The sequence below is a fragment of the Lagenorhynchus albirostris genome, chromosome 12, assembly GCF_949774975.1.
Source record: "Lagenorhynchus albirostris chromosome 12, mLagAlb1.1, whole genome shotgun sequence".
Classification (NCBI taxonomy): domain Eukaryota; kingdom Metazoa; phylum Chordata; class Mammalia; order Artiodactyla; family Delphinidae; genus Lagenorhynchus; species Lagenorhynchus albirostris.
Genome location: NC_083106.1, coordinates 12,052,885 through 12,079,738, shown reverse-complemented (window position 1 = coordinate 12,079,738; position 26,854 = coordinate 12,052,885). Strand labels below are relative to the sequence as shown.

Here is a 26,854-nt window from a genome sequence, read left to right as displayed (position 1 = left end):
AGCTGAATGCTTAGAGAGCAGTCTTCCTTTTAGATAAGATGTGGTAAAATGTAGTAAAAATACCAGCCACTTTCCTTCTGCTGATTCATTTTGTCTCATCCATTAGGGCATTACACATCCCACATCTTATTATATAGACCTGAAGTTTCATTTTCCGGGGTAAGCAGAGGGAGATGAAGTGGAAAACAGCTGTTTGGCATACACTTAGTAATTTTTTTTGTAACCAGGGCCCGAGGTGACTAGATTATATTTCTTTGCCCCTTTGTGATCAGTGCCCTATTGGTGCCACATTTTTTTGGGAGGAGTACATAACTTTTATAACTTGTAATATTGTACTGTAGGATATCTGTAATTGAATTTAGGTTTTGTATTCTGCCCATTGTTCATGCCTAGATGTAAGCAGAACCAGTTTGAGGATCAGAGGTAAATGGCATTAAGGACTTGGCAAGGTTGCAGTGTGTTTCTTGAACGAAAATAGTAGACTGGAGCATGAATCAAAGTGATATTACTGTGTCACTAAACTAGCTAGATAATCTTGAATAAATCAGTTAACCTTTATGTGATTCAGCTTTTTTTCTCTTAAAGTCTTGTTCTCTCAAAACTTAAAGTATTGGTAAAACATATTTTGAGGTGAACAACTCGTGAGTTGAAGCTTAAGGCATGGGCTAAAATACCACGTATGCTGTGTTTTAGGTAAATCCAACTAGAAAATACAAATGTTGGTGATTGGAAAATTTCATTGTTCTAAAGCTTTTAAAAATCTTTTTCAAAAGGTTCAGTGTCTATAAACAGTGCTTCTTAAACTACTTTTGTGCACAGGAATTACCTAGAGATCTTGTTGAAATGCAGGTTCTGTTTCCCTAAGTGTGGGTTAGTTAGGCTCTGATACAACCTCGGCAAGTTAGGCTCTGGTTAAAAAGTTTCTCCTGAGAGAAGACCTTGTGAAGAACTGAATGCTGTGGCTGTCTCAGAATGGTTCCTTTTCCTCTCCTTCCTTTGGAAGCATGCTCTATTCACTGTGAGAATTCATTTGGTATTAGGTATAACTGTTTCCTGAGACCAGCCCTCTTTTCTTACATGCTCCTGTCAGCATCATTTAGTGCTTTGTAAGTACAGCCACAATTGTTATTCAAAGTGTAAAAAATACCTCGTGACATTGGAGTCTTAGGAATTCTTGTGTTTTCAGTACTGCCAGAACTTGAAAAAGAGATTGAAAACATTTCAGTTTTTTTGATCTTAATTCGCCTCTCAAGTTTCTAGTTGGTGACTTAGCCAAGTTTACCAAATATTGTAATCTTAAAACTTCTACAACATTTAAATCGTACATAATTTTTTTTTGCCATTTTATGTGGCAGACACATAAAAATGCCTAGTCTGTCAGTGAAGGAAATTCTGTACCATAACACGTTAATATAGTGTTTCTAAAGATATTGTGGAAGAAGAATTATCTTTATAGCTTAATAATAAAACTGCTAACATTTTTGAAGCTTTGGAATCTTCACGGTAGGCGAGGAAGGCCCATTTATTGTGTTATGTACTCATGATTCTTATGTATTGTGAGTTTATAATCGAGTTTTTATTATAAATCAGAGAAAAAGGTGTATTTGTTTAAACAAAACTCACTGCATTAATCACTTTTATTACTTACCATTCAGTATTAATTTTAATAACTCTTACCAGCAACTTATAAATTTTATTTAGCCTTAGTCTCAAGATAATCATTTCTGTAAAGTAATAGATTATATATCAGATTATTTTATCTGTGTTTTCGGCATTGGGAAATAGATGATTTTTAACAGAGTTGTCTTGCTTTTCATTAAATTAAAAAAAATTTCTTTTCTTTACTGGATGTATTATTTGCCTGGCTAGGTGAATATTTCTTTGAATGTATGGTAGTCAAAGGAAAATAGCCTTGGCCAGTTATATGAACTGAGGGACAGATATGCTAGATTTGGGGAGGAACGTGAGGGAAAAAACTATTTCAGACTTTTAAAACAGTAACTTTCAATAGAGCAGACAGGTTTTTTTGTTTTTTTTTTTTTTGCGGTACGCGGGCCTCTCACTGCTGTGGCCTCTCCCATTGCGGAGCACAGGCTCCGGACGCGCAGGCTCAGCGGCCATGGCCCACGGGCCCAGCCGCTCCGCGGCATGTGGGATCTTCCCGGACCGGGGCACGAACCCGTGTCCCCTGCATCGGCAGGCGGACTGTCAACCACTGCGCCACCAGGGAAGCCCGAGCAGACAGTTTTGAAACTTTTTGGTAGGTTAAACCTAAAACTTTAATGTCCAGTCACCAGCATTACTGCCCTTTTATTAAATGTTTCAAGTACTAAACAGCCAGAACCTTGCAGTAGACACTTGTGAATTGGTGCTAAAGGTCTCTTCATTTTCTTAATAATGACCTTAAAGAGAAGGTTCTTAAAAGGGATTTGAAGGAACAAATGAAGAATCATCTAGTCTTTTTGCAGAATGAAATCACTCATTGTCTTGACTGAAAATCCTGTTTAGAAGCATGTATGTCTGTGTTGGAGGTAGATTGAGGATCCTTTACCCACTGGTCCTTGGGTTTCCAGGAAGTTTTTCAAGAATGCAATTTTGATTTAGTCCATATATGATTTCTATGAAATTACTTTGGGTGAAATACCGAATTACACCCAGAATTTGACCCTGCTTTTTGCAGCCATAATTTCATTTTTATCAGTATATGTTTGGGAGGCAGGTGTTCTTATGCTTCTGGATATGGAAGAAATCGAAGCAGTGAGCTTGATAGTGAAAGGATTCTTCCTTGTGCTCTGGAAAGTAGGAGACTTTCATATTCTTCAGATTGGGTAATGGGTAAGGTTGAGAAACATTGATCAGTGGAGTAGCTAAAAAATGTTTTCATAGGATAGATTCCTAGAATCATAATGGTAGTGTCTTGTCTTTTGTATAGGTGTGGTATTTGAGAAAAGTTTTGAAACTTTGGGTTCATTGTGTTTGGAGTGTTACAATTTGTCATTTGATTTGTACCTTCATTAGTACAGAAATCCTTTCCCTGTATGTTTCAGACGAAGTCTAAGGCATGTTGGCAATGCTTTTACCAGTGCTTTTCTTTCCTGAATTTGCTGCTTCCTTTTATTTGGCTTTTCAAAATCATTAAACATTTTTTTTTATTATAACAGTACCTTATCTTTTGTTTTTTATTGTTCAAGCCAGTTACTCAGCGCTATTTCAGAACTTAGGTGATTGGCAGTTGAACTGAATATGTAGAGTAGCCAAAGTAGATTCTTTCAAATACCATTCCAGAGACAGACGGTGTGGAATAGTCAACCTCGAATGTTCATCACCTCAGTATGAGCAGTGTTTTTGTGTTTGTACAGGATTTGTGGTGACATTTGTATATCAAGAATTTTAACCTTCTCATTTGCTTCCCTTCCCACTCTTCTTTTTTTCTTCAGTGTAAACCAGAATACAAGGTACCTGGACTTTATGTTATTGACTCTATTGTACGACAATCTCGACATCAGTTTGGTCAAGAAAAGGATGTGTTCGCACCCAGATTTAGTAATAACATCATTAGCACTTTCCAGAATTTATATCGTTGCCCTGGAGACGACAAGGTATGCTGCCTTTTTTCTTTTTTTTTAAGTCACTACAGTAGTTACCTTTTTTGTCTTAATGAGACTCTTAACATTATCTCAATTTTATCATTTTATGTTATTGTTTACTCTTTGTTATTCCGAATTTGAATATTTAGTTATCGCACTCTCCATGTTCCTCTTTGTTATTAGACTTTTCTTAAACAGAGTGGAAAGATATAGTTGATTTTGCTACTTTTTAATTTATTGAAGCAGTTGGTGTTAAAGAGACTGGCTCTAATAAGCATTTGGAATTATCCTAAAATCTTACTTATTTACACGCACAACCAATTCAGAATTTTGATTATTTGACTTGAGCTGATATTTACCTATTTAGTGTCTGTGAAAAGTGGATTTACCAAATAATTAATAGAAAATAACTGCATATCAAAATTCCTTTGTCATGGTAGAGTTTTCTTAGTGCTAGAAACCACACTACTGGGTCTGCTGGATCTGAATGAATAAATATTCTTTCCCACATTAAACAAAAGCTTTGGGACCTGAGGGAGAATAAAAAGGCGCTGTTTATCCTCATAGGTGCTCAAAGATAGTAGAAGGTTACGTATCTTGGATGCTGATTTGGAAATTTAGTGTCCTTTTTCTGACAGAGTTGATTGCAGTATTGATTTTGTAGGAAAAGGAACGAACAAGTGAAGACTAACTGTTACTCTGAGGAAGAGCCACAAAACTTAAAAGCTCACCACAAATCTTTTACCTTCCCTCAAGTACAAGATTAGGTAGTCTTTATTTTTTTATTTTACTATTTATTTATTTATTTATTTATTTATTTATTTGCGGTACATGGGCCTCTCACTGTTGTGGCCTCTCCCATTGTGGAGCACAGGCTCCGGACGCGCAGGCTCAGCGGCCATGGCTCACGGGCCTAGCCGCTCTGCGGCATGTGGGATCTTCCCGGACTGGGCACGAACCTGTGTCCCCTGCATCGGCAGGTGGACTCTCAACCACCTAGCCACCAGGGAAGCCCTAGGTAGTTTTTATTTTTAATTTAATTTAATTTTAACTATTGTACAGTTTTGAAACAAAAGAAGTCTTGTTATAATAGATAGATATGGAGATAAATTTATCATTGTTTTTCAGTTTTATTTTATTTTAACTATTGTACAGTTTTGAAACAAAAGAAGTCTTGTTATAATAGACATGGAGATAAATTTATCATTGTATCATTCTTTGTAAACTGTTCTTGGATATGCTTCTTGAAGCAGATTTTTTTCTTTTAATTAACTTTGGTACGTTGATAATTCTATGCAGGCAGAAAGAATGCTTCTAGTTTTTAAGTAACCCATCACAGTTGAGACTTAAAGTAGATGCCTTAGAATCCCACCTAAAATAACTCATTTGAAATTTTATATAAACATTTTTGAAGTAACTTAAACACTTTGATTTAGGAATTTCACTGGTTTGGACTTGGATTTCTATCAGTTACAATGAACAAGTCAGTCTTGAATTCGTAGATTTCATAATAATAATGTTTCTCATTTATAATAAAGTTTAGTATATAGGGATTTTTTTTTTTTAATAACCATAGTAGGAAAGATTACATTGCTGCTGTAATCTCAGTGCATAAACTCCATAACGGAGAGGCATTATTTGTGTGTAGGTATATACACAGAATGATACTTACCAGACGGGGACTACTTTTAGTGCTTGGTGAGTATCTTGGGAACTGGAAGATTTTTTTTTTTTATGTAAAGCAAAAAAAATATAAGACACTTTCTTAGTGCCTACATCTTAGGAAAAATAGTTAAATCAGAAGATATGAAGCATTCTTTGTGTAACTTTCTTATGCTTCATTTGAAATACAAAAATTTGCATGTTAATTTAGCTTGGACATAGTTTGAAAATATGTCGATATAATATTATGAGTGATTTAAAGGTGAACCAGATATTCTTAAAAATTCCTGGGGCTTCCCTGGTGGCGCAGTGGTTGAGAGTCTGCCTGCCGATGCAGGGGACACGGGTTCGTGCTCCGGTCTGGGAAGATCCCACATACCGCGGAGCGGCTGGGCCCGTGAGCCATGGCCGCTGAGCCTGAGCGTCCAGAGCCTGTGCTCTGCAACAGGAGAGGCCACAACAGTGAGAGGCCCGCGTACCGCCAAAAAAAAAAAACAAAAACAACCTATTACAAAATAGATTATTTAACAAAAGGCTCTTTTTAGTACTAATTTCAGCCTCTGTCATTTAACTTATTCTACTGGAGTTAAGTAGCATTACAGTAGTCAGTAACTAATACTGCTGTTTACAGAACTTTTATATGCTGAACAGTGGTGGCAGAAAGTAAATTTGGTTAAATTCTTATGTGAGGAAATACCCTTTCTTGTTCTTAGATAGTTTTAAAATGAAAAATTTTTTTTAAAGTCACATAAGATAGGGATTTTCTCTTGAAGTTACTTTTTTAAAAGATAAAATTAAAATCAACAGTAAATATAACTTTAGTGCTAAGCCTCAGAATCCTTAACACAGTTCTCCAGCTAACTGTAACCATCTCATTAGTGTTCATGTAGAAGGTGAAACCTAGTTACCATTCCTTCCTTCTTTCTGCTAAATATTGCTTTCATTAACTTGTATATTCATCAGAATGAATATTTGTGCAAGTGAGTTAAAGTTAATAAATGCAAAATTATAGAAACATAATATCAGGGCTGGAAAGTATCATAGCAGTATTTTAATCCATCCTTCCTATCTATTGTCCGAGTAGCCTCTAAGATATGACTGTGCTAAGGTTTTGAAAGCAAAAAAAACAAAATATCATTTTTCTTTTTTCCTGTAGAGTAAAATAGTGAGAGTATTAAACTTATGGCAGAAGAATAATGTATTTAAAAGTGAGATTATTCAACCTCTTTTGGATATGGCAGCAGGGATTCCTCCTCCAGTTGTCACACCTGTTTTGGCCAGTACTACTGCTGCTATGAGCAATACCCCAGGTATGTTGCTTTGATAGATTTTCTGAGTATTCTATTCATGCTTTTCAGGTGATTATTCATAGATGAAATAATAATTTGACAGTGCAGGAGAATTTGTCTAGCATTAGGTAAATGAAAGGAAATGCAGTTTAAGTGAAAAATAAAATCAGAAGTTATATTTGTGTGTAATTCTTTTCTAAAAATTAAAAAGCTTAGTTTTTAAAATCCCTAGAAACATAATGAGCTTTGGAAATTGGTGTGTCAGTTAAGTTTTTCCTGATTTAGACTGTAATCTTTTAAACTTGCATATATATCATCTTGATATTCACAGTGAACTAAGACTACTAATATAAAGAGAACCCTGAAAAATTTATTTAATGGAGAGGAGAATGTTTAGTAATAATCTCAAAATCATGTTTTGTTTTTTTTTAAGGTATTTAAATAACATTTGAAATTTTTTATCATAGTCCAAGAATTACATTTGTTAGCATTTTGGTATATATTTCGTTTTTGATGTGTGTGTGTATACATACACAGACACACATATTTTGGAACAAAAATAGTTTTATGTTATGCACACTATTTTATAATAATTTTTTTCATGAAAGATTGCATTTTGAATATTTCCTTATGTCATTGAATTTTCTTCTTTAATAAGATTTTTAATGACTTGCAAGTATTAAAGCCTCCTTTATTTTGTTTATTTTTTTAAGTTATTTTTTATTTTTGGCCATGCCATGGGGCATGTGGGATCTTAGTTCCCTGACCAGGGGTTGAACCTGTGCCCCCTGCATTAGGAGCGTGGAGTCTTAGCCACTGCACCACCAGGGAAATCCCTGTAGGTTCCTTTAAAGTAGTAACTTAGTTAATTGAGAACAAGTATGGATAGCTCTTTTAGGTCGTTTTTTTTTAATTGTTGTTGTTTTAACATACCTGATTCTGTAATGGTTTTTCAAAATGGAGACAGTAAAATTACATTTATATAAATCTGTACATATTTTATAAAAGTGACAGAACAAATCTCTCTACTTTTCCAAGTCTTATTTATGTACCTACATATTTATTGGGGTTGGGTTTGATGTCTTTTCTAAAAGGAACTCCTGTGACACCTGTTACTCCAGCCAATGTGGTCCAAGGTTTACCTGATCCGTGGGTGTCTCAGATAACAAATACAGATACACTTGCAGCTGTAGCTCAGATCTTACAAAGTCCTCAAGGCCAACAGGTGAGCAGCTTTTTTATTATGTCAATGATTTAGGACTCATTATTTTCCTAACACATTGTTTCATTATGTACCACCTAAGGAGTATGTGTTTTATTTTTTAAAAATGACTACACTACATATAGTACTGTGTAACTTGGTTTTCTTTTCATTTAGTAATGCATCATGAACACTTTTATGCCATTAAAGATTATTTTACAAATAATTCATTCCACACCAAAATAATTAAGTGCACAGTTTGTGCCAGACGTTATTAGGTGCTATTGTTATTCCAGTAACAAGGCAGGGAAGTCTTCTACCTTGAAGAAGATACCTATCTATCTTAGGGGAGACAAACAGTAAAGAAGTATAAAACATTATTTAGATAGTGATATATGACTTAAAACAGGGTAAGTCTTTACAGTGACTAAGTTTGGGGGAAGGGGTCAGAATTAGGGTAGCCAGGAGAAGGCATCTTTGACAAAGTGACATTTGAATTGAGACTTTAAATGGAACTAGTCATGGAAAGATATGAGGATAGTCTAGCATCTGTTTGTTTTTTTTTTTTAACTTATCCTCTAAAAAGCAGGTTAATTGTGATATGAATAAGTAAAAAACGGTGCAGTTGTGGACTCTTTAAAAGACAATCTCAAAAAAAATATGGAACCATTAGTGATTTACAAATGTAAAAAAACAGTTCAATTATCGTCTTAGATTGGATCCAGTTTCTACATTTTTGGGACAGTTGGGAAACTGAATTGGATATTAGATTAAATTATAGAATTAATAACCTTTTGTGATAATGATATTTTGAAAGTAATTCGTAAAGCAAATGTCATTTTAAAAGACATCTATTAAAAAAATACTTTTGGCCAGAGTGTGGATTTTCTGGAAGAATAGAACAAGGAGTCAGGAAGACACAGTGATCTATAAGATATGAAGTCAGAGCAGAGGAAAGAAAGTAGGGTGCTGCAGTGTTTGAGCCTGGGTGCCTGAAAGAATAACAGTGCTGTGGGGGGAAATGGAGATGTCAAAAGGAACATTTAAAATGTGTAAAGGAGAAATGTGATAATTGCCTTACTTTCTTCTTTCCTCCCTCTCTCCCTCCCTCTTATTCATCCATCCTGTTTTGGAGCTTCCTCAGTGCAGTAGCTCAACTATCATATGTTTTTGTAGTTTCTTTCCTATCACATTAGTAGTTTGTAGTAAATGTTGGTATGATAGGTAAAGACACTAGTTTGTTTCTTAATGTTGCTATTTCAGATGAAATTATTTTACTTACTGTCATCGTGCATGTTTTTACCTTCTCCCACTGTAAACTGAACTTGAAGAGTGCAAATGTCTTATTTAGCAATAGCTTTTCTATTTTTCTTTTTCTATTCTAAACTGATGATTTTCAGATTTAACTTGGGTTTACATCTTGAGTAGGAAAGTATTAATTACTACTAGGTTATATATAGGGTTTACTGAACTGAACTATCTTCAGCATCTTACTACTGTTTCTATTTTTTAAGAGGGAGGGTGAATGGGGGGACAGGGATTGCTTTCAACTCTTGTTGACACTATTCACCTTTAATTTCCTTAGTTTCAGACTGCTCCAAGGGACAGATTTCTTATTTTCTTAGCTGCTTTCAGGAATGTGTTATCAGATGGTAAATCTGAATGATAGTAAAAGCAGTTGTAAGTGCTCGTCCTTTTACAGAGATTGAGTTAATTGAAGAAGGGATGAAAAAGCTTAGTGGAAAAAAGTCTGCTTGTGATGAGTTTTTTTATCCATTGGTCATGGTGTGATCATTTTATTTTGTTTAAACTTCCCTGACTTTCCAGAAGCAAGACAAACTTATTAAGGACTGTGTTATATATGGCACACACAAAAAGTCTTTTTTTTTTTAAAAAAAAAACTGTTTTAAATTAGTATATATTTTTTCTTGGTCTCTAGACTGTAGAATGGTAAATTTTATTGACCAAAAGTTTTAGATGAGTATTCTTATTACAAACCCAACACCTGTTTGTAGTAATTTTCTTCTTTTTTTCTTTCCCCACCCTTTAGCTTCAGCAGTTAATACAGACTTTACAGATACAGCAGCAGAAGCCCCAGCCTTCCATCTTGCAAGCCCTGGATGCCGGCCTTGTGGTCCAGCTGCAGGCTCTTACAGCACAGCTCACAGCAGCGGCTGCAGCAGCCAGCACCCTTAATCCCCTAGAACAGGGAGTGTCTTTTAACAAGGTAAAAACTAAGATAAGAGATCTGTTCTGTATGAAGAACTGAATTTTCTGTACTATCATGTATATTCCAATTCTGTAAATTACATTTTACCGTAGCACTATTTTATATTTTAACATCCATCATACTCTATAAGATACAAATTTTAGAAAAAGTTCAAATTTCTGAAAGAAATTAAGTAATTTTATAATTCCACTGGCAACATTTAGAATATTTTCTTTTGACTAATAATAACTGGTCAGTAAAATTGTGTATTCACTTTTTTTAAAAATAAATTTGTTTATTTTATTTTTGGGTGCGTTGGGTCTTCGTTGCTGCGTGTGAGCTTTCTCTAGTTGCGGTGCACGGGCTTCTCACTGCGGTGGCTTCTCTTGTTGTGGAGCACAGGCTCTAGGCCCACGGGCTTCAGTAGTTGTGGCTCGCGGGCTCTAGAGCGGCAGGCTCAGTAGTTGTGGCGCACAGGCTTAGTTGCTCCGTGGCATGTGGGATCTTCCTGGACCAGGGCTCGAACCCGTGTCCCCTGCATTGGCAGGTGGATTCTCAACCACTGCGTCACCAGGGAAGCCCCCTGTATTCACTGTTGAGGCAGATAATTATTTTTTATACTTCCTAATTTATTTTATGGATGTTACAAATATATTAATTATGGTGTCCGTCCTATAATTTTAATCTGCTAGAATTAAAATTGTAAAGTATGTGAAAGTTCAAAGGAAAGCTTCTTTACAAGTTGTTACTATGCTGTGATAAATCGAGGTCTAACTAAAGAATAGTGGGTTTTTTGGGTTTTTTTTTTTGCTGTACGCGGGCCTCTCGCTGTTGTGGCCTCTCCCGTTGTGGAGCACAGGCTCCGGGCATGCAGGCTCAGCGGCCATGGCTCACAGGCCCAGCCGCTCCGCGGCATGTGGGATCTTCCCAGACGGGGGCACGAACCTGTGTCCCCTGCATTGGCAGGCGGACTCTCAACCACTGTGCTACCAGGGAAGCCCCAAGAATAGTGTTTTTAAAGTTGAAAATCTTTTATGTTTAACTTGTGTGATATGCTTAATATTCTTGCTATTTATGGGAATATTATAATACTTTGGAAGTGTTATCTGTATTATTTTTATTTCTGCTACTGTAATTTTCATAGAAGTATAAATATTGATTTATGAGATTATTACTTAGACTTTTTTAGCCTGCAGCTTCCAAAAAGTCTTTAAATTGACCATTTAGAAGACAATGGAGCATTCTGAGAGAACTGCGCTAGTAACAGATCTGTTGATTATAGTTCTAGATTTTTTTTTTAATCAAGCTCTGTTATTATTGACAAGCCACTTAATTATTTTAATCCTAATCCTCTCTTTTATAAAGTTAAGAGTATTGGTATTTATCCTGCGTGTCATGATTGTTTTGCTTCATAAGGCAATGTCTGTCAAAATGCCCTGAAGAAAAGTAAAGATCCGCTCAAATAAAATGTTTTATTGGAGTATAACAATAAAATGATATGAAACATTTACATTTTAAATGATAGAGATAAATTAATGGGATGTCAGTGACCTTCAAAATAGCATTTGCAACTTTTATTTGTGCAAAGCACTTTTAAATTTGTCTCTTTCTCTTTTTTTTTTTCCCCCACTTAGAAGTTGATGGATAGGTTTGATTTTGGGGAAGATTCTGAGCATAGTGAAGAGCCCAAAAAGGAAATTCCAGCTTCTCAACTGTAAGAGTCATTATGTTTTTCTTTATAAACCATAAATTTTTTCTGTTATCTTTATAAACATTGTATGGGACGTTGCCATTGAGCTACTGAGTGTACTTTGAGTGAGTTGAGTTATTATTTCAGGCTCTTGAGCTCTCACATTACAGAAAGATGGTAGAATTGCTGCTTGTTGCTTCCCTGTGTTATTTTGACTCTTCCTAAGAACTTTGTAAATAATTGGGATATGTCAATATTCTTTACTGGAAAATTGATGTGTTGATAAATCTAGTTGTGTTATTTTCTGTTGTCTATGTTAGGCTTTAAGTTATTTAACTCTGTTGTAAGAATATTTATAGGAAAGACGTTTGCTTCTAGTGCCAGTGGGCACTACTAGGAAGTATACTAAATTCTGGGAGTAGATCAGACTAATCAGAAGTAAGGAATAGGGTTGTAGGGATTTTGTTTGTTAAAGAAATGGATTGTATGTTTTTCTTTAAATCAGTGATACAGTTCTGCAGAGCCTTAGGTTCGGTGAGGGTTCATGAGAGGACCAGAGGGAAGGAGGATGTTGGAGAGCAGGGGTGGAAGGTGGGACGATTAGAAAGGGATGATGAGTGGGGAAAGCCTCTAGAAATCTTATTTCAATAGTTATTTAGTTTTCTATATTGTGATAATATATTAAAAATATACTTATATGTAAAATTGCAATTATATGCTTATGATAGAGATTCTACTTGAAAAAATTAAAAACTAATGTTTTAGATTATGAATTCTAAAGTTGTAAGAAGCATTTGAGATCATGTAGCTTAGTGTCCTGAGCAATGTAGTAATCTCCTTTAACCATCTGTATAGGTTATTTATCCATTGTTTTAATGCCTTCTATGACAAGAAGGTAATTTTTAATACTGTATGATCTTTTGTTACTGAATCTTATTTGATTTGCTTTCTATACACTGATCCATTTTGCTTTCTGAAGCAAGGAAACAAATTTGCTCCATTTTCTTTTGAGAAAGAAATAGCCATTCCAGTATTTGAAGATAGGTATCATTCTTCCCCTTAGGTTTATTTGCTCCAGATGAAGTACACTTTTTTCCAACTGTTTCAAGACTTCTCACCATCCTGATTGCCCCTTTTGGGATGCCCTCTTTTTTGTTCATGTCTTGCCTTGTGGCACCCAGAATTCCAGGTGTATTCCAGGTGTGAATTTCCCAGAGTATAGTTAAATTATTAATTCCTCTTATCTAAACACTGTTTCCGTTAACATACCTAATAATGTGAATGCTTTTCTAAAGAAAGCAGATTAGTTTTATGAAGTGTATAATCAATTATGATGGTAGATTTCACATATAGTGATTGATGGAACATTTTTCCCACTGTCTCATAGTTTAAAGAAGGAGTTAGAGTGACAATGCTTAAGTACTTTTAACTTTTTATAAGTGTTTTATTGAGATTTTCTTAAAATGCTGTAATGTAAAAAGTACTAATTTATATGTATTTTAATACTGTGAGGCAGTAATATCAGATCTTCATCAGAGTATCTCTAACATGTGATCCATCTTTTGAAACACTATTGAAGAGTATATTTCTATTTTAACGTATTAATGTTCTGAGGTATTCTATTTTCTGTGTGAATATTTCAAAAGTAAACATAGAGTATAATAGTAGAGTATGTTCCATTTAATTGCATTTTGGGGTGTTCTTTTCGAATATTCAGTTATTATCATATTATCTTTATTGGATTTTAATATACATTTCCACTTGTTTTTCCTTTTAGTTCTCATGTTTCAGAATCTGTGAACAATTCCATCTTTCATCAGATAGCAGAACAGCTACAGCAGCAAAATCTTGAACATCTCAGACAGCAACTCCTGGAACAGCAACAGCCTCAAAAGGTTTATATCCCCATCTTGTGGTCTTTAGAGTTACTGCTTTGTACAGTCTGTCATTTGGTGATTTTTTTTCTTCAGCTGTTTATTACTAGGGAGATCAGTCTTTTCAGGACCTTTACAGTTTTTGTTTGTTTTTTTGTTTCATTTTGTGTTTTGGTAATCAAAATGTTTACTGGCACCTTATGTATCCATTGAGAACATTAATTTCAGTATACTGGAATTAGAGAACAGAAGACAGAGACGGTGTTTCAGTATTACAGCTGAAAACTTTCCTTTCCTCTCAATTCCCTGTCAAGCCAAGATAGTGATGATTTTACTGTTGTTGGTGGTGATGATGACAAAATAGATTGCTGTCTTTAATTAGACTGTTATTAGTATGTGGCAGGAGCTTTATTAGGCATGATTACAGTTAATGCTTATGCGATAGGTATTTTGAATCTCATTTACATTGTAGGAAATTGAAGCTTAGTGAAATCGAAACATCTACTGTTAAAGTACACAGTATCATATATCATCAGTCTTAAGACCCACCATTATTTTACGTATAGCTAAGAATTTTTAGATACTTGTATATATAACATCCCCTGGAGTTTTAAGAATCTTCTAAATTTCAGGGTGATAAAATGTAAAGAAAAATCATACCTTAGAATTGATAAAATATGTCAAATTGTTGTGAAGCTAGGGTTAAATCCATTACAAAGCCTCTTTTTGCTCTATATGAGAAATACTTAACGGATGTTAAAACTGTTTGGATATGAGTTTCTGGGAATTCCCCCCACTCACACTTCTTCCTAATCAAACCTTTTTGACTCTAATGAATTTAATACAATACCACAAATATTTTTAAAGTATGAGCATTGTTAGGTAATACATACAGAGATGAACAGAGAAGTGTCTGGCCTCAAGTAAGCTCTTCTCTAATGGAGTGCATATATCTATATGAACACAAGGCAGAATCCTGGTTTCTGAAATAGAGGTATATATGAAGGACTATGGAAATATGGAAGAGGGAGGATTACTTAAGAAGGGATAGTCCCCGAACTTGTCCTTTTAATGCAAAGAGTAAATGTAAAATGGATTTTTTAAAAAAATATAAATTTATTTATTTATTTTTGGCGGTGTTGGGTCTTCACTGCTGCACGTGGGCTCCCTCTAGCTGCAGTGAGCAGGGGCCACGCTTGTTGCGGGGCCTGGGCTCCAGGGGTGTGGGCCTCAACAGTTGTGACACGCGGGCCCAGCCGCTCCGCGGCATGTGGGATCCTCCGGGACCGGGGATCGAAACCGTGTTCGATCTCTGCAGTGGCAGGCGGACTCTCAGCCACTGCGCCACCAGGGAAGTCCTTGTAAAATGGATTTTGATGATATTTGTATGTTGGAACTTGTACCTGGAATTATGAGAATGGAATTCCATACCTTGTTTTGTAGAAATAATTCTGATAGAAATAGTTGGGTAGGTGCATTATTTTATGTCAAGAAAATAAAATATATCTGCCTAAGAATTCAGAAACTTGAAGACAAAGCACAATAAAGAACATTTCGGGACTCCCCTGGCAGTCCAGTGGTTAAGACTCCACACTCCCAATGCAGGGGATCGGGTTCGATCCCTGGTCAGGGAACTAAGATCCCCCATGCCACACAGTGTGGCCAAAAAAAAAAAATAACCTGGATGTTATTTAAAGAAAAACATAAGTTGTGACTCAAGGAAGAGAAACAGGTTGTCAGAGCTGTTACAGAGGCAAGAGGTAGTAGTAATGGAACAGTTTATCTAAACAGATTTGTTCAGCTATAGATGTGACACTTTTGAATTGCCTTAGTTCCAATTTGATTTCAGAAGTTTTAGCAGAAGCAGTAGAATGAAGGTTTAGCAGAGACAGTAAAGGTGTAGTACTCTTGACCTGGATCTTGAGCTTGAGCTTGTAATTAACACCAAGTTACTGAAGTGAAAGTTACTAAAAACTTGAGAGTGATTTTGTTTTAAGAATCTTACCAACCAAAAACAGAAAAAAGAACTCTGGTCTTAGTTGATTACTCTATACCATCTCCAAAATTTTAGAAGATATAGTAATAAGATCTCTTTGAAAGGAGTAGATGTTCTTAAAAGCTTCCTTATTCAAAAATAAGCAGTGAAGAAAAGGGAGTAGTGAAGAAAACAACTTTTCTAATGCATAAGGTGAATAGTGTTTAAAGCCTATCACAAATTTAAAATTGAAAAGTAAATATCAACAGAGTAACAAATTTAATAAGTTGTGTAATTGGCTCTATCAAACCAGTTGCCTTTAGTGTATTTAAGATGGGGTGAAACATGCAGAAAAATTAAGCATTTTTGTTTACCAGTAAGCTCCGTATTGCTGCCTAAAATTTATTAGAGTGCCTCAGAGAAAAGAATAGGTTTGCTAGTGCCACTCTGTTCCTTGCAGCTTTGACCACACTTGGGTGTGGGTTGAGGTCTTTTATCTAATGATGGAAAACCAGTGGAAAATGGGAGCACTTTCTGAGAATGGTTGAATTGTGAAGGGACTAACAATCATATCATAAGAGGAATGATTTCTATTGTCTTGAGTAAGTTGGAGTTGTGATTTTGATAATTGTTTTATCAGGATATCCAGAAGGTGTCAGAGTCATAGAATGAAATGCTGATGATGAAAATGATAAGACTAATAAAAGGGCTTTAAAAAGAATGTTAGGAATAAAAAGATTATAGAAGATTCAGCTACTTAATAAAGAGCTGTCAGTGGGATATCAGAAATATGTAACTTACTTTGCTTCAGTAGTTTTTTATAGAGGAGAATATAATGGAAAGAGGAGAATTGAACATGATAACTAAGATGGGTGATAATTAAGAGACTTGAGTTGCATTTCAGGGTACTGAGGTTGATGTTGTAAGGTTATTAGACTCATAAATTAGGAAAATGCTGTAGGTGTAGCATAGCATGTGTGGATTTCAGTAAGGTTTTTTGACAGGCTTTCCTGCCACTTATACAGAAAAAAATAGAGGAAAGTAGATTTATAAGGGATCAAAATGTGATACTGAGTGAATGTTAATCCAATTTTGAAAAAAGTCTCTGCTAACTGTTGTTATCCTTGTCTTCTATTTTTTTCGATATTATCTTTATTTATTTATTTGGCTGCGTCGGGTCTCAGTTGTGGCACGTGAGATCTTCGTTGCGACATGCAGGATCTTTCGTTGTGGCACATGGGCTCAGTAGTTGCGGTGTGGGCTTAGTTGCCCCGCAGCATGTGGGATCTTAGTTCCCTGACCAGGGATTGAACCCGGGCCCCCTGCATTGGAAGGCAGATTCTTAACCACTGGACCACCAGGGAAGTCCCTCAGTATTATCACTGATGCTTTGCCTGAAGACATTGCTGAAGAAACTAAAGATGAATATACCAGGATGTATTCTAAGGACGTATATCAGTATATCAGGGTAAAAAGTCATTTGCCACCTGGGTTCTATGGAGTCTTTCTGGTTTTTTAAAAATATTTTTTAGTCATCTTACAAATAATTTAAAAGCGAAGCTAAAGGGATAGGGGAAAATAAACATAATTAGGAATTTTAATATAGTTGAAATATAGCAAACCTTTTTATGTCAACTAAGTTCAAATGTCACATGTTCTTTTAACAAAACAGACAGTCCAGCTTCTTGTTCCAAAATACTATAAGATGAAGTCCTTCCTGTTGAATGACTAATTGAATGAAAATACCCTTAGAGATTTTTGTCCTTAGAGATACATTTTTCGCTCATCAGTTCTTGAGTTTGAGAAATACGTTTGGGATGCAGTCATTTGAAAACTCACCGTCTGATATTTCACTTAAACATTAAATTTCACCGTTACCATTAGAGTCTAGAATGCTGCGGTCTTTTTTTTGCATTCATCATCTGCTTTGTCTAAGTGTTGTGAAATATTGGGAATTCCTGGTGGTCCAGTGGTTTGGACTCTGCGCTTACACTGGCAAGGGCGCGGGTTCAATCCCTGGTCAGGGAGCTAAGATCCCGCAGGCTTTGTGCCCAAAAAAAAAAAAAAAAAAATTTTGTGAAATACGTTTCTTTGTCACTTTTCTTCTCTTTGCCATTATGGACAGAAAATGAAACATCTAAATATCCATTGTCCAAGGAAAGCTAAAAGCAGACTACAGATATGTCTCCAGTCTTATTTATACCTTCTTGAAATATAATGCAGTGGTTTTGGTGATGCAGTAAAACTGAATGATGATGGTTTCACTGTTGAATCACGCTTCTCAACAATTCCATTTTTTTTTTGTTATTATTTTAGTCTTTTTGGCTACAGTTGGGAGTAATTGATGAGTAATAATGGAATAATTCTTAGGATGATGAAATGGCAAAATGTTTCAGTATATAGGAAAATAAAACCTCTAAGATCCCGTACCATATCTTAGATATAGCTAAGGGTCCAGTGGACCTAATTAATGCTAACTGCAAGATCATAAGATAAAATTTGGTAGAATATTAAAAGTAGATTTTCTCTTTGTTCTTCATAAGATTGTTAAGAAAGAATAAAAGTCATGAATCACAACCTTTTCAAATAGGTAAAACTGCTCAAAAAAGAAGCTCAAGAACTAGCATTGGTTGCAGTGGATTCTGCTGGTTATACCAAGGGTTGACCATTAATAGAAAATCAAAGATGAAAAACAAGTGGGTGGATGGTAGGTAGGATGCTCAAGGTGAATGGTGAGGTAAGAAGTAAATAATGTGAAGGATGTATGAGTACTGAATTAGGAGCAAACAATACAGCTCAGGATAAAGTTGAAAATTATCTTGCTGTGTTGTTAAGAATTTTAGTTTTATTGTACCATTTTAAAGGCATAAGCCAGGACTGTGCTTTAAAAACATTTTGATTTGTTCTCAAACATATACTTATTTACCAACTCTTTGGTCAATTTTGTGGAATAAAGACTAATAGAACTTTAATTCTGATTTTAGTTTTAATTTATTTCTAAACTTGAAAATGTTACTTGTCTTTGGGGAGCCTGTTCCTTCATAAATTAAGACACTTGGAACAGTTCCTTTTTTTTTTTTTTTGGAACAGTTCTTTAATGCTCTTTTTGGCTCTTAATTTTTATTCTTCTTTCTTTTCTTTCAGTTTAAATGTCATTAGAGTAAGTTTTAAAAAATAATTTTATTGAGATATAATTGACATATAGCATTGTTTAAGGTGTACAACATATTGATTTGATATGATTATATATTGGGATATGATTACCTCTGTAGTGTTAGCTAACACCTCTATCATGTCAAATAATTATCATTTCTTTTTTGTGGTGGGAACAATTAAGATTTAGTTTCTTAGCAACTTTGAAATTTATAATACAATATTGTTTTTTATAATCACTGTGGTTGTATTCCTTTTACATGTAGGGAGACAAATTCAGAGTTGGAGTAACTTGGTTCACAATCACAGAGTTTGTAGCAAGGGAACAGTAGTTTTGAGTTGCTCTTTTCTGTTAATTATTATAATAGTCCCCAACTTGTGTACCAACTCTTCTTACTAATCCTCAACACCTGTGGGATCATGTTTTAGGAATGTTTAACTAGGGAGTCATTTCTTCATAATAATCAGTTTCTCAATTTTAGTTAACACCATAGTGTATGTAATTGCTAGTCAAGTTCATACTGATTAGTACCATGTAAGCAGTATCCCTATAGCAAGTTGCTGTAATTCTATTCCTAGGGGGGCAAAAAGGTTTAAATTTTAGTTTTTCCTATAATTAGGCTGCATTGCCTAACTTTTATTAGTCTTTCTGAAATATTTTACATATTTGAGTACTTCCTTATACTCTTTTGTCAATTCCTAGAGGTGGAGGTTGAAAAAGACCCAAGTTGAGAACTGATTTTGCAAGATCAGTGATTTTGATATTGGGGTTTGAGCTTCGTTTTGCTTCTACACGTGCAGTTGGGTGACTTAGTTCTTTATATATCATTCATGATACAGTCCCTTTATTCTTGGTAGTTTATATTTTCCACAATATAAAATTTGTTTGGAGACCTACTTTATCTTACCATTCTTTCTAGTGTTATAATATCTCCCTTTTATGGAGGTATTCTGTGCTTTTAAGTAAACTTGGATTTATACAAAAGTGCCATTTTAGATTGATCATAAAAGATGTAATGGGATTTCTTTAGGTATTGGGCTCCTTTTTAAAATTGTAATTGTGATGTTTCATTTGTAACAATATTCATAATATTCATTATTTCCCAATGTTTGTGTGTTTGTGTACATTCTCAATAGGCAACTCCTCAGGATAGTCAAGAAGGAACATTTGGGTCAGAGCATTCTGTGTCACCATCACAAGGGAGCAGTCAACAGCATTTCCTTGAACCTGAAGCAAATTTGGATGATTCCATAGATATTCAGCAACAGGTAAAAAGTAAATGTTTTTCTGGGGCATAAATTTATAAAATTAATTACAGAAAAAAAATCTTAAAATATAGTAATAATTTTTATTGTATGTAAATAATGTAAACCTGAATGGTTTTTTCCTACTCATTAAGCTCCACATTCTTACCATTTTACTATTAGTCATTAATGCTACTATGGTGAATATTTTGTAAGGCAGAATTACCAATACACACTGAATCTCAACCAGGCATTTTGTCTGCTGTTCTTTTGACTTTCAAGGATATGGATATAGATGAAGGGCAAGATGGAGTAGAAGAGGAGATCTTTGAACAGGAAGCAAAGAAAGTGGCTGTTCGCTCAAGATCAAGAACGCATTCACGATCTCGTTCAAGGTTCTACAATACTATTTAAGAATAGCTGTGTGCGAACATTTAAATTGTTGGCTTTACTTTTTTGCATCCTTTATTTCTTTGCATCAAGATTAAAGAAAATGTTTTCTGAGAGTGACATTCTCTCAGGAAGAAGTAATTCAGAACTTCAAAAAACAGAAAACGTGTTCTGTTTTTAATTGGGTGTGGCTGTGGCCATTTATTTGAATGATTTGCATGAGTCACGGCAGTATCACGAGACTTGGATTTGGGGTTATATCTGGTTTTAGTTAATAACATCATGATAGTCAGCTTAGGGTATTATTGCCCCTGAACAACACTTAAATCAAGCTGTAGAGGACCAGTATTAGAAACTCCATTGTATTTCTCACATTCCATTTCATCTCATAATACCAAAAATGATTATAAAAATAAAACTACAAAAATTATTTTTATAAACATTAAGCATATCAGACTATTACAAAACATATTCTAGAAATGGTTTCTTTGTGGGCTGTTCAGCACGGCTGAGGCTCACTAATGTGCATGCTCATTCAGATTGAGTTGGAGGCGCCTTATTCTTAACCTGGTAAATTTTCTTGTAGCATGTGTATATTGTTTTTGCTATAAACTGTCTTAAAACTTAAAGTCATTAATCTTTAACATTTTAATGCCCTATTTTCTACACACAAATACCCAGAAAATCTGAACAGCGAATGCTGGAAGAGAGGCAGTATCCGTGATGACTTTTTCAGTCATTTCTTACGTGTTTCAAGAACTTACTTGTATTTGCCTCTTGCAAATGAGAGCCTGTCAGTTCATCTTTCTCTAAGCTGACCTCTCTGCAGTGAATTACAGTGTTAGTGCTGAAACTTCTTTGTCTTAGCAACTTCTTTATTTGTCTTAGCAACACCTCCCTACTAAGTATTTTGAAGAGAGTTCAATGGCATATGACTGGCAGGAAAAAAGAAACAGTATTTCAGTATCACATTATATTGTAAAGTCAAGCACAGGAGATTTTAGAAATTGAAAACTTGTAAACAGAATTGTATAGTGGCCTAATGTTCTGTTGAAAACATTCTTTGTTTCTTAATTTTAAGAATGTAACATCTTTGTCACCTAAAGCATCTTTTTGTTTTCTTCCATCTTTCATCCCTGTTCTTGACTCTTGTTTGAAAAAAGAGTTGGAAGACCCTAAGAGAAAGTGAGGCCTTACTAGAATCTCTTTCTCTTACTCTTCCTTGTGGTTGTGGTTCAGTAAGAATCATTGCAAACAAACATCTGTGACTAGTGTGGACCTAAGCAGTATAGAGATTTGAGAAAATACATATTTGATACTTGATTATGCTTGAATGTTTTTTAAAAGGTAGCTAAATACCAGACAGTCTCGCCCCCGCCCCACCTACAAGTGAGAAATTCGATAGAAGAATAACTTTGTCATTAGAAGTAAAATAAGATTTTTTTTGTAGGTCACCAAGAAAACGAAGGTCTAGGTCACGGTCTGGTTCTCGAAAGCGTAAACACAGAAAGCGATCACGCTCTCGCTCTAGAGAAAGAAAAAGGAAATCATCACGTTCATACTCAAGTGAAAGAAGAGCTAGAGAAAGGGAGAAAGAACGACAGAAGAAGGGATTGCCTCCAATTAGATCTAAAACATTAAGTGGTAAGTGACGTACAAGCTTTGGTTTCAATAACATTGAGAAAATAGTATCTGTTACAATGTCTCCCAACCTTATTTTCAGACTAAGAGGTTAAATACCTGTTTTGGTATATGAGTAATTATATTTTGGGGTTTTATAATGTGATAGAGGAGAAAAGGAAAAGGAATAGCAGTTTCTACTCAAGTACTAAAGTCATTGAGAGTTTTTTTTTTTAATGCTAGTTAGAAAATATGACTTGATTAATGATTTATAAAGTGTCCTAGGCCTCGTGTCTGTTTCATGGACACCGTGACTTCTATGCACAGTGTCCTAACCAATTATGAACACTAGGTCTGTAGGAGTAATTATTATAGGAAGAATGCAAATTTTAAAGCTAATTATAAACTTACTGGATCAGTACTGAAGGAGAGATTTCTCTCGTAAAAACTTTCCCTCCTTTATATGTTAATCTATAATGTATGATTAGAACACATTTGGTAGTAGTGGGAGTTTGTTTTGGGAGAGTGCTGCAGGAGAGTTGACTTGGTAGGCATGTGAGGTCTAGGAAAATAATTTGTAATTAGTGCCAAATTCTGCCTAAACGATTCTTAGCGGGTTATGACTTTTAAGGTGAATCAACAGACTGCAGATGGATAAAGTACATAAAAGGAAGTAAATTGTCATTCTTCGCCAAGAGCGAAACACTGATCAGGTTATCTAATTTCTGAATGTATCCAAATAAACTCCTTCTGCCATGGAGATAGATGAATAACTGGTATAATTTATAATGCTGAAGCATCCTAGAAATCGAGGCTTAGGATTAAAGGCGATGCCATCTTACTGAATTCTAGCCATTTGAACAAGCCTTGGCTATCTTTCCAGAATCTTACCTGATTATGAGAGCCATTGTTAATTTAGTAATGTTGACATTCCTAACTCTGAAAGTTTCTATTTATCCCTTAGGGTGAGGGACAAAATTCAAACATTTTCGTGCTGTCTGATAAATAATGTCAGAAGTCTGATCGTAAAATCTCAACTGTGCCTCCTCCCATGATTGCTATTAGGACGTTCAGAATAACGATTTTTATGATGGGCTTTTACGTGGAGTCTCTCATTTAGTTCCCTACCTAACTTGTCATGTGTCGTTGCCACCGTTTACATAGTTATTGACCGTGGAATTTATTTTCTGTTGCTGTTTTATTTTCATGGGTAAAACACACAATTAAAAAGTTTAGAAAGGACATAAGAAAATACAGTGAGAAGTATATCTTGTCTTTTACCTCAAAACTCTACTGAGAAGCAATAACAATTTGATGTGGTCCCAACACATTTTAAACACATGTGGTAGTGTTTCTCTGCCCATTGGTTCTTAGAACATGAGTTTTCATGAATAGTCCAGGGGCTGTGAAACATCAACAAAGAGTAACATTCTAAGAATCAAGTGTCCCCTTCTCATGGGATGGAGGAGACTCATTACTTTCTGGGGGGGGAAATGGAGTTGTCCATGGGAAAAATTTGTAGAGAGACAATATCAAAAGAGTAGGGGAAACATGGAACAGATTTTGGGGAGATTAAGGCAGCTATAATATGTAGAACAGAGTAATGAAGAGGTGGGAACTGTTCAGTGAAAGAGGTCCAGAAATTTGCTAAGGGTTGGTGGTAGGTTGAATAGTGGTCACCCAGAGATGTCCATGTCCAAATCACTGGAGCTTCTAAATATGTTACCTTACATTTGTATATCTGATTAATAAGGATCTTGAGATGGGGAGATTAACTTGGATTATCCGGAAGGGCCCAGTGTAATCCAAGGGTCCTAATAAGAGGGAAACAAGAGGAGAGGGTCAGAGAGAAAAGGTGATGTGAATGTGGAAAGGAGAAAGAGATTGGTAAATGCTACACTGTTGGCTTTGAAGATGGAGGGTTGGGACCATGAGCTGAGGAGTGCAGATAGCTTGTAGAAGCTAGCAAAGGCAAAGAAACAAATTCTCTCTTAGGGCCTCCAGAAGGAATGCAGCCTTGTTGACTCATTTTAGACCCCCAGAGCTGTAAGAGAATACCTTTTTGTGTTTTAAGGTACTAAGTTTGTGGTGTTTTGTTACAGCAGCAAAAGAAAACTAATATGTTGCCCTTTGAGACTTTGGTTGAATATTAAGTCATTTATGCACAGGGTAAGACTGCATGAGGCAAAGAACAAAGAGCAGGGAAAGAGCAATTTCCAGGCATCTGTTAGCTGAACAGGTTCCTAAAGCTCACACAGGCCTGGAAGACGTTCAAGTTCTGACCAGCCAGAGTAGAGAGATGGAGACGTGATTGAAACCCACATTCAGTAGAATGTAATGTGAAACCCACATTGCAATGGTGACATCTTAGCTCTAGAGTAAAACCTGCTCTAGGCTGTGTTGTAGATGAAAGATAACCCAAAAGCTGGAAACTTCTTTTTTTTTAAATGACATTGACATAAATCCAAATATATTAAAACTCTGCAAATATATCAGCTGTAAATATTTTTAAAGTCAGTGTTTTCAGGAAAAGGAGATGTTCATGGAGACATGAACAGTGCAGCTCAAAGTAGGCAAGATGTCTCACATGTAGCATTTATTTCTTAAAGGGAAGTGGCTTCCAGCCCTTAAGTATCCCTAAGTCTTTCATGATAATGAGTTCTAAATTAGCCTTTTCCTTTTTGTATATATATTTTTTGTGTATAATTATTCTTTCCTTAAGGATAAGATTTAACTGTTGATTTAGGAGAAACATCCATTTAATCATTCCAGTACAGAAAGATACTTAAAAGGTACACAGATAGGATTGCAATGAGAAGTGGTTTTGAAACTTTGTTGCACATTAGAATCACCTACAGAATTTTAAAACTCCCAGTTCCTGATCTGTCATACCCCATACCTTCCATCATCTTTTAGAGTGGGTTCCAGATATCCACAGGTGACTGATGTGTGCTGCCACGCTTGAGAACAGGTGATAATGCAAGAAGTTGACTTGGCATAGATGTGAATGGGTACCTGGTATTTTAGTTGATTTTAAACATAACATAAAAATGTCTGTTAACAAGTATTTAAAATATACTATCTGAAATTTTAATTTATTATTGTTACTAGTGTTTTTTCCTCAGCTACTTGAAAGAAGTAACTGTCTATGTGATTTGGGTTATTTGTCTCTTATATCTTGACAGTATGTAGTACTACTCTGTGGGTTGGCCAGGTAGACAAGAAGGCAACACAGCAAGATTTAACCAACCTGTTTGAAGAGTTTGGACAGATTGAATCCATTAATGTAAGTATCAGTTCTTAAATAATTTAAAGTTAAAAAAAAATAGGGAGTTTTCAGAGTCACTTTGGTTCCTAATTAGCCCAGCAATATCTGCCTTTAATCAAATTTTAAAAGGATTGTTCGACTCTAATCGTTTTTATGTTTACTCTGCTGTTGCTTATCTCTCTGCTTAATTAATTTTCCTTTTTTAAATGGAAGTCTAACAAAATATTCTTAGGAGTTTTATAGCAATGTAATAGCAGTTGATTCCTAAAAACATCGAATGTTTGAGTTAGCAGGAACCGTTATGTGTGATATTGTTTAATTTCTTTTTTAATGAAAGTGAAGAAACTGAGTTAGAATTGTAATCACCTGCACATGAGCACGTAGGTAATGGTGGAGACACAACTGGACTTGAGGTCCCAGTCTTTTGCCAGGCACTTCCCACCCCTTCCCCTTCTCTTCCTCTCAGAGCAAACCTGAGGCAAGAAAACCTGTGTGGCCACAGCATAGCTCAGTCACTCCTCAGCTTGATCCTTTCAGTGAACCCAGCCTCCACCTTTGAGTATTTTCTTCCTCCTGCAGGGCTGTTGTTTTTCCTTGAGGCTAAAGATAATGGAATAGTCATTTGAGGAGTCTTGTTCCTTAACTCTCTGATTTTATTCACTGTTATTATATTTTTATGTCTATTGGACCTTTTTATCATTATTTACCAGGAAATTGGCTGGTTTTCCTTTCTAGTCTTAGATTCCTTATATTCTCAACATTCCTTATATGGCCAAACTTGACTTTTTGGTGTTAATAACAGCACTCTTTATTTAAATTGAATTTGACCATTTTGTATTTTACTTTCAACTATGTATGATCTCTTTGGAGCCTCACAAGAAGCTGGTTAAGTAATTCAAATATTGTTATTTTACCAGTGAGGAATCTAAATGATTTGTCTAAGTTACACAGATAATAAATAGCTGATTGATTGGTTAATTAATAGGTAATTGGCTGAGTGTTTCAACTTAGGTATTTCAGATTCCTCTTTTTACACCATGAAAGTGTTGTAGGCTTCTCTTTTTGTCTTTTTAAATTTCACCTGTCAGAACATAAGTAATCTCTGAGTCTGTGATCATATAACCTCTGAAATTTTTTCTGATTTTCCGCTGCCTTTAAACTAGTGGTTCTCAGCTCTAGCTGCATATCAGAAACGGGTTGACATTTGAAAAAATAGGGATGCCCATATAGGGATGCCCATTATCAGTACCTTTAGATTCTTATCAAAGTGCCATAATTACGCAGGTGATTTTGATGCAAAGCCAGGAATCACTGCTCTGAACAGATCCCGAATCCAAGTAGCATTTTGTATTTTCACGTTGCTTATGACGTTTGTAGTCTTTCTTATACCACAGTCATTTGGACATTAGTTTGCCTTGTCTCTCTCTTCTTCTGTATTACCTTTTAAGAGTGTAGTACTTAAAAGTAATAGGCACTAAGTTATTTTGTGAACTGAAGTGTACTGAATGGCTAGTGATAAAATCCAGGATTTGAAAAATTAATGGAAGATTTATAAACCTTTCACTTCGTTTTGGGGGAGTTTGAAGACTGAGAAAAGTCCATTAGATTTAGCATTTTGTAGGTCATTAGCTCGAAGAAAATATTTTCGGTGGGTTGGTAAGGGGTTGGATCTACATTGCAAGAGATGAATT

The 26,854-nt window shown here is 35.3% G+C and overlaps 1 protein-coding gene across 6 annotated transcripts in view; it reads left to right on the top strand.

Moving 5' to 3' along the window:
- Positions 1-26,854, top strand: part of SCAF8 (SR-related CTD associated factor 8) — a 198,680-nt gene that overhangs the window by 37,305 nt on the left and 134,521 nt on the right. For all 6 annotated transcript variants that reach the window (XM_060167252.1, XM_060167250.1, XM_060167251.1 and 3 more), the window contains 10 exons: positions 3,438-3,599; positions 6,406-6,559; positions 7,633-7,763; positions 9,790-9,966; positions 11,583-11,662; positions 13,416-13,533; positions 19,778-19,909; positions 20,168-20,280; positions 21,726-21,919; positions 25,081-25,181. In XM_060167252.1, coding sequence (XP_060023235.1) covers positions 3,438-3,599; positions 6,406-6,559; positions 7,633-7,763; positions 9,790-9,966; positions 11,583-11,662; positions 13,416-13,533; positions 19,778-19,909; positions 20,168-20,280; positions 21,726-21,919; positions 25,081-25,181 — 1,362 coding nt within the window. The remainder of the gene's footprint in view (positions 1-3,437; positions 3,600-6,405; positions 6,560-7,632; positions 7,764-9,789; positions 9,967-11,582; positions 11,663-13,415; positions 13,534-19,777; positions 19,910-20,167; positions 20,281-21,725; positions 21,920-25,080; positions 25,182-26,854) is intronic.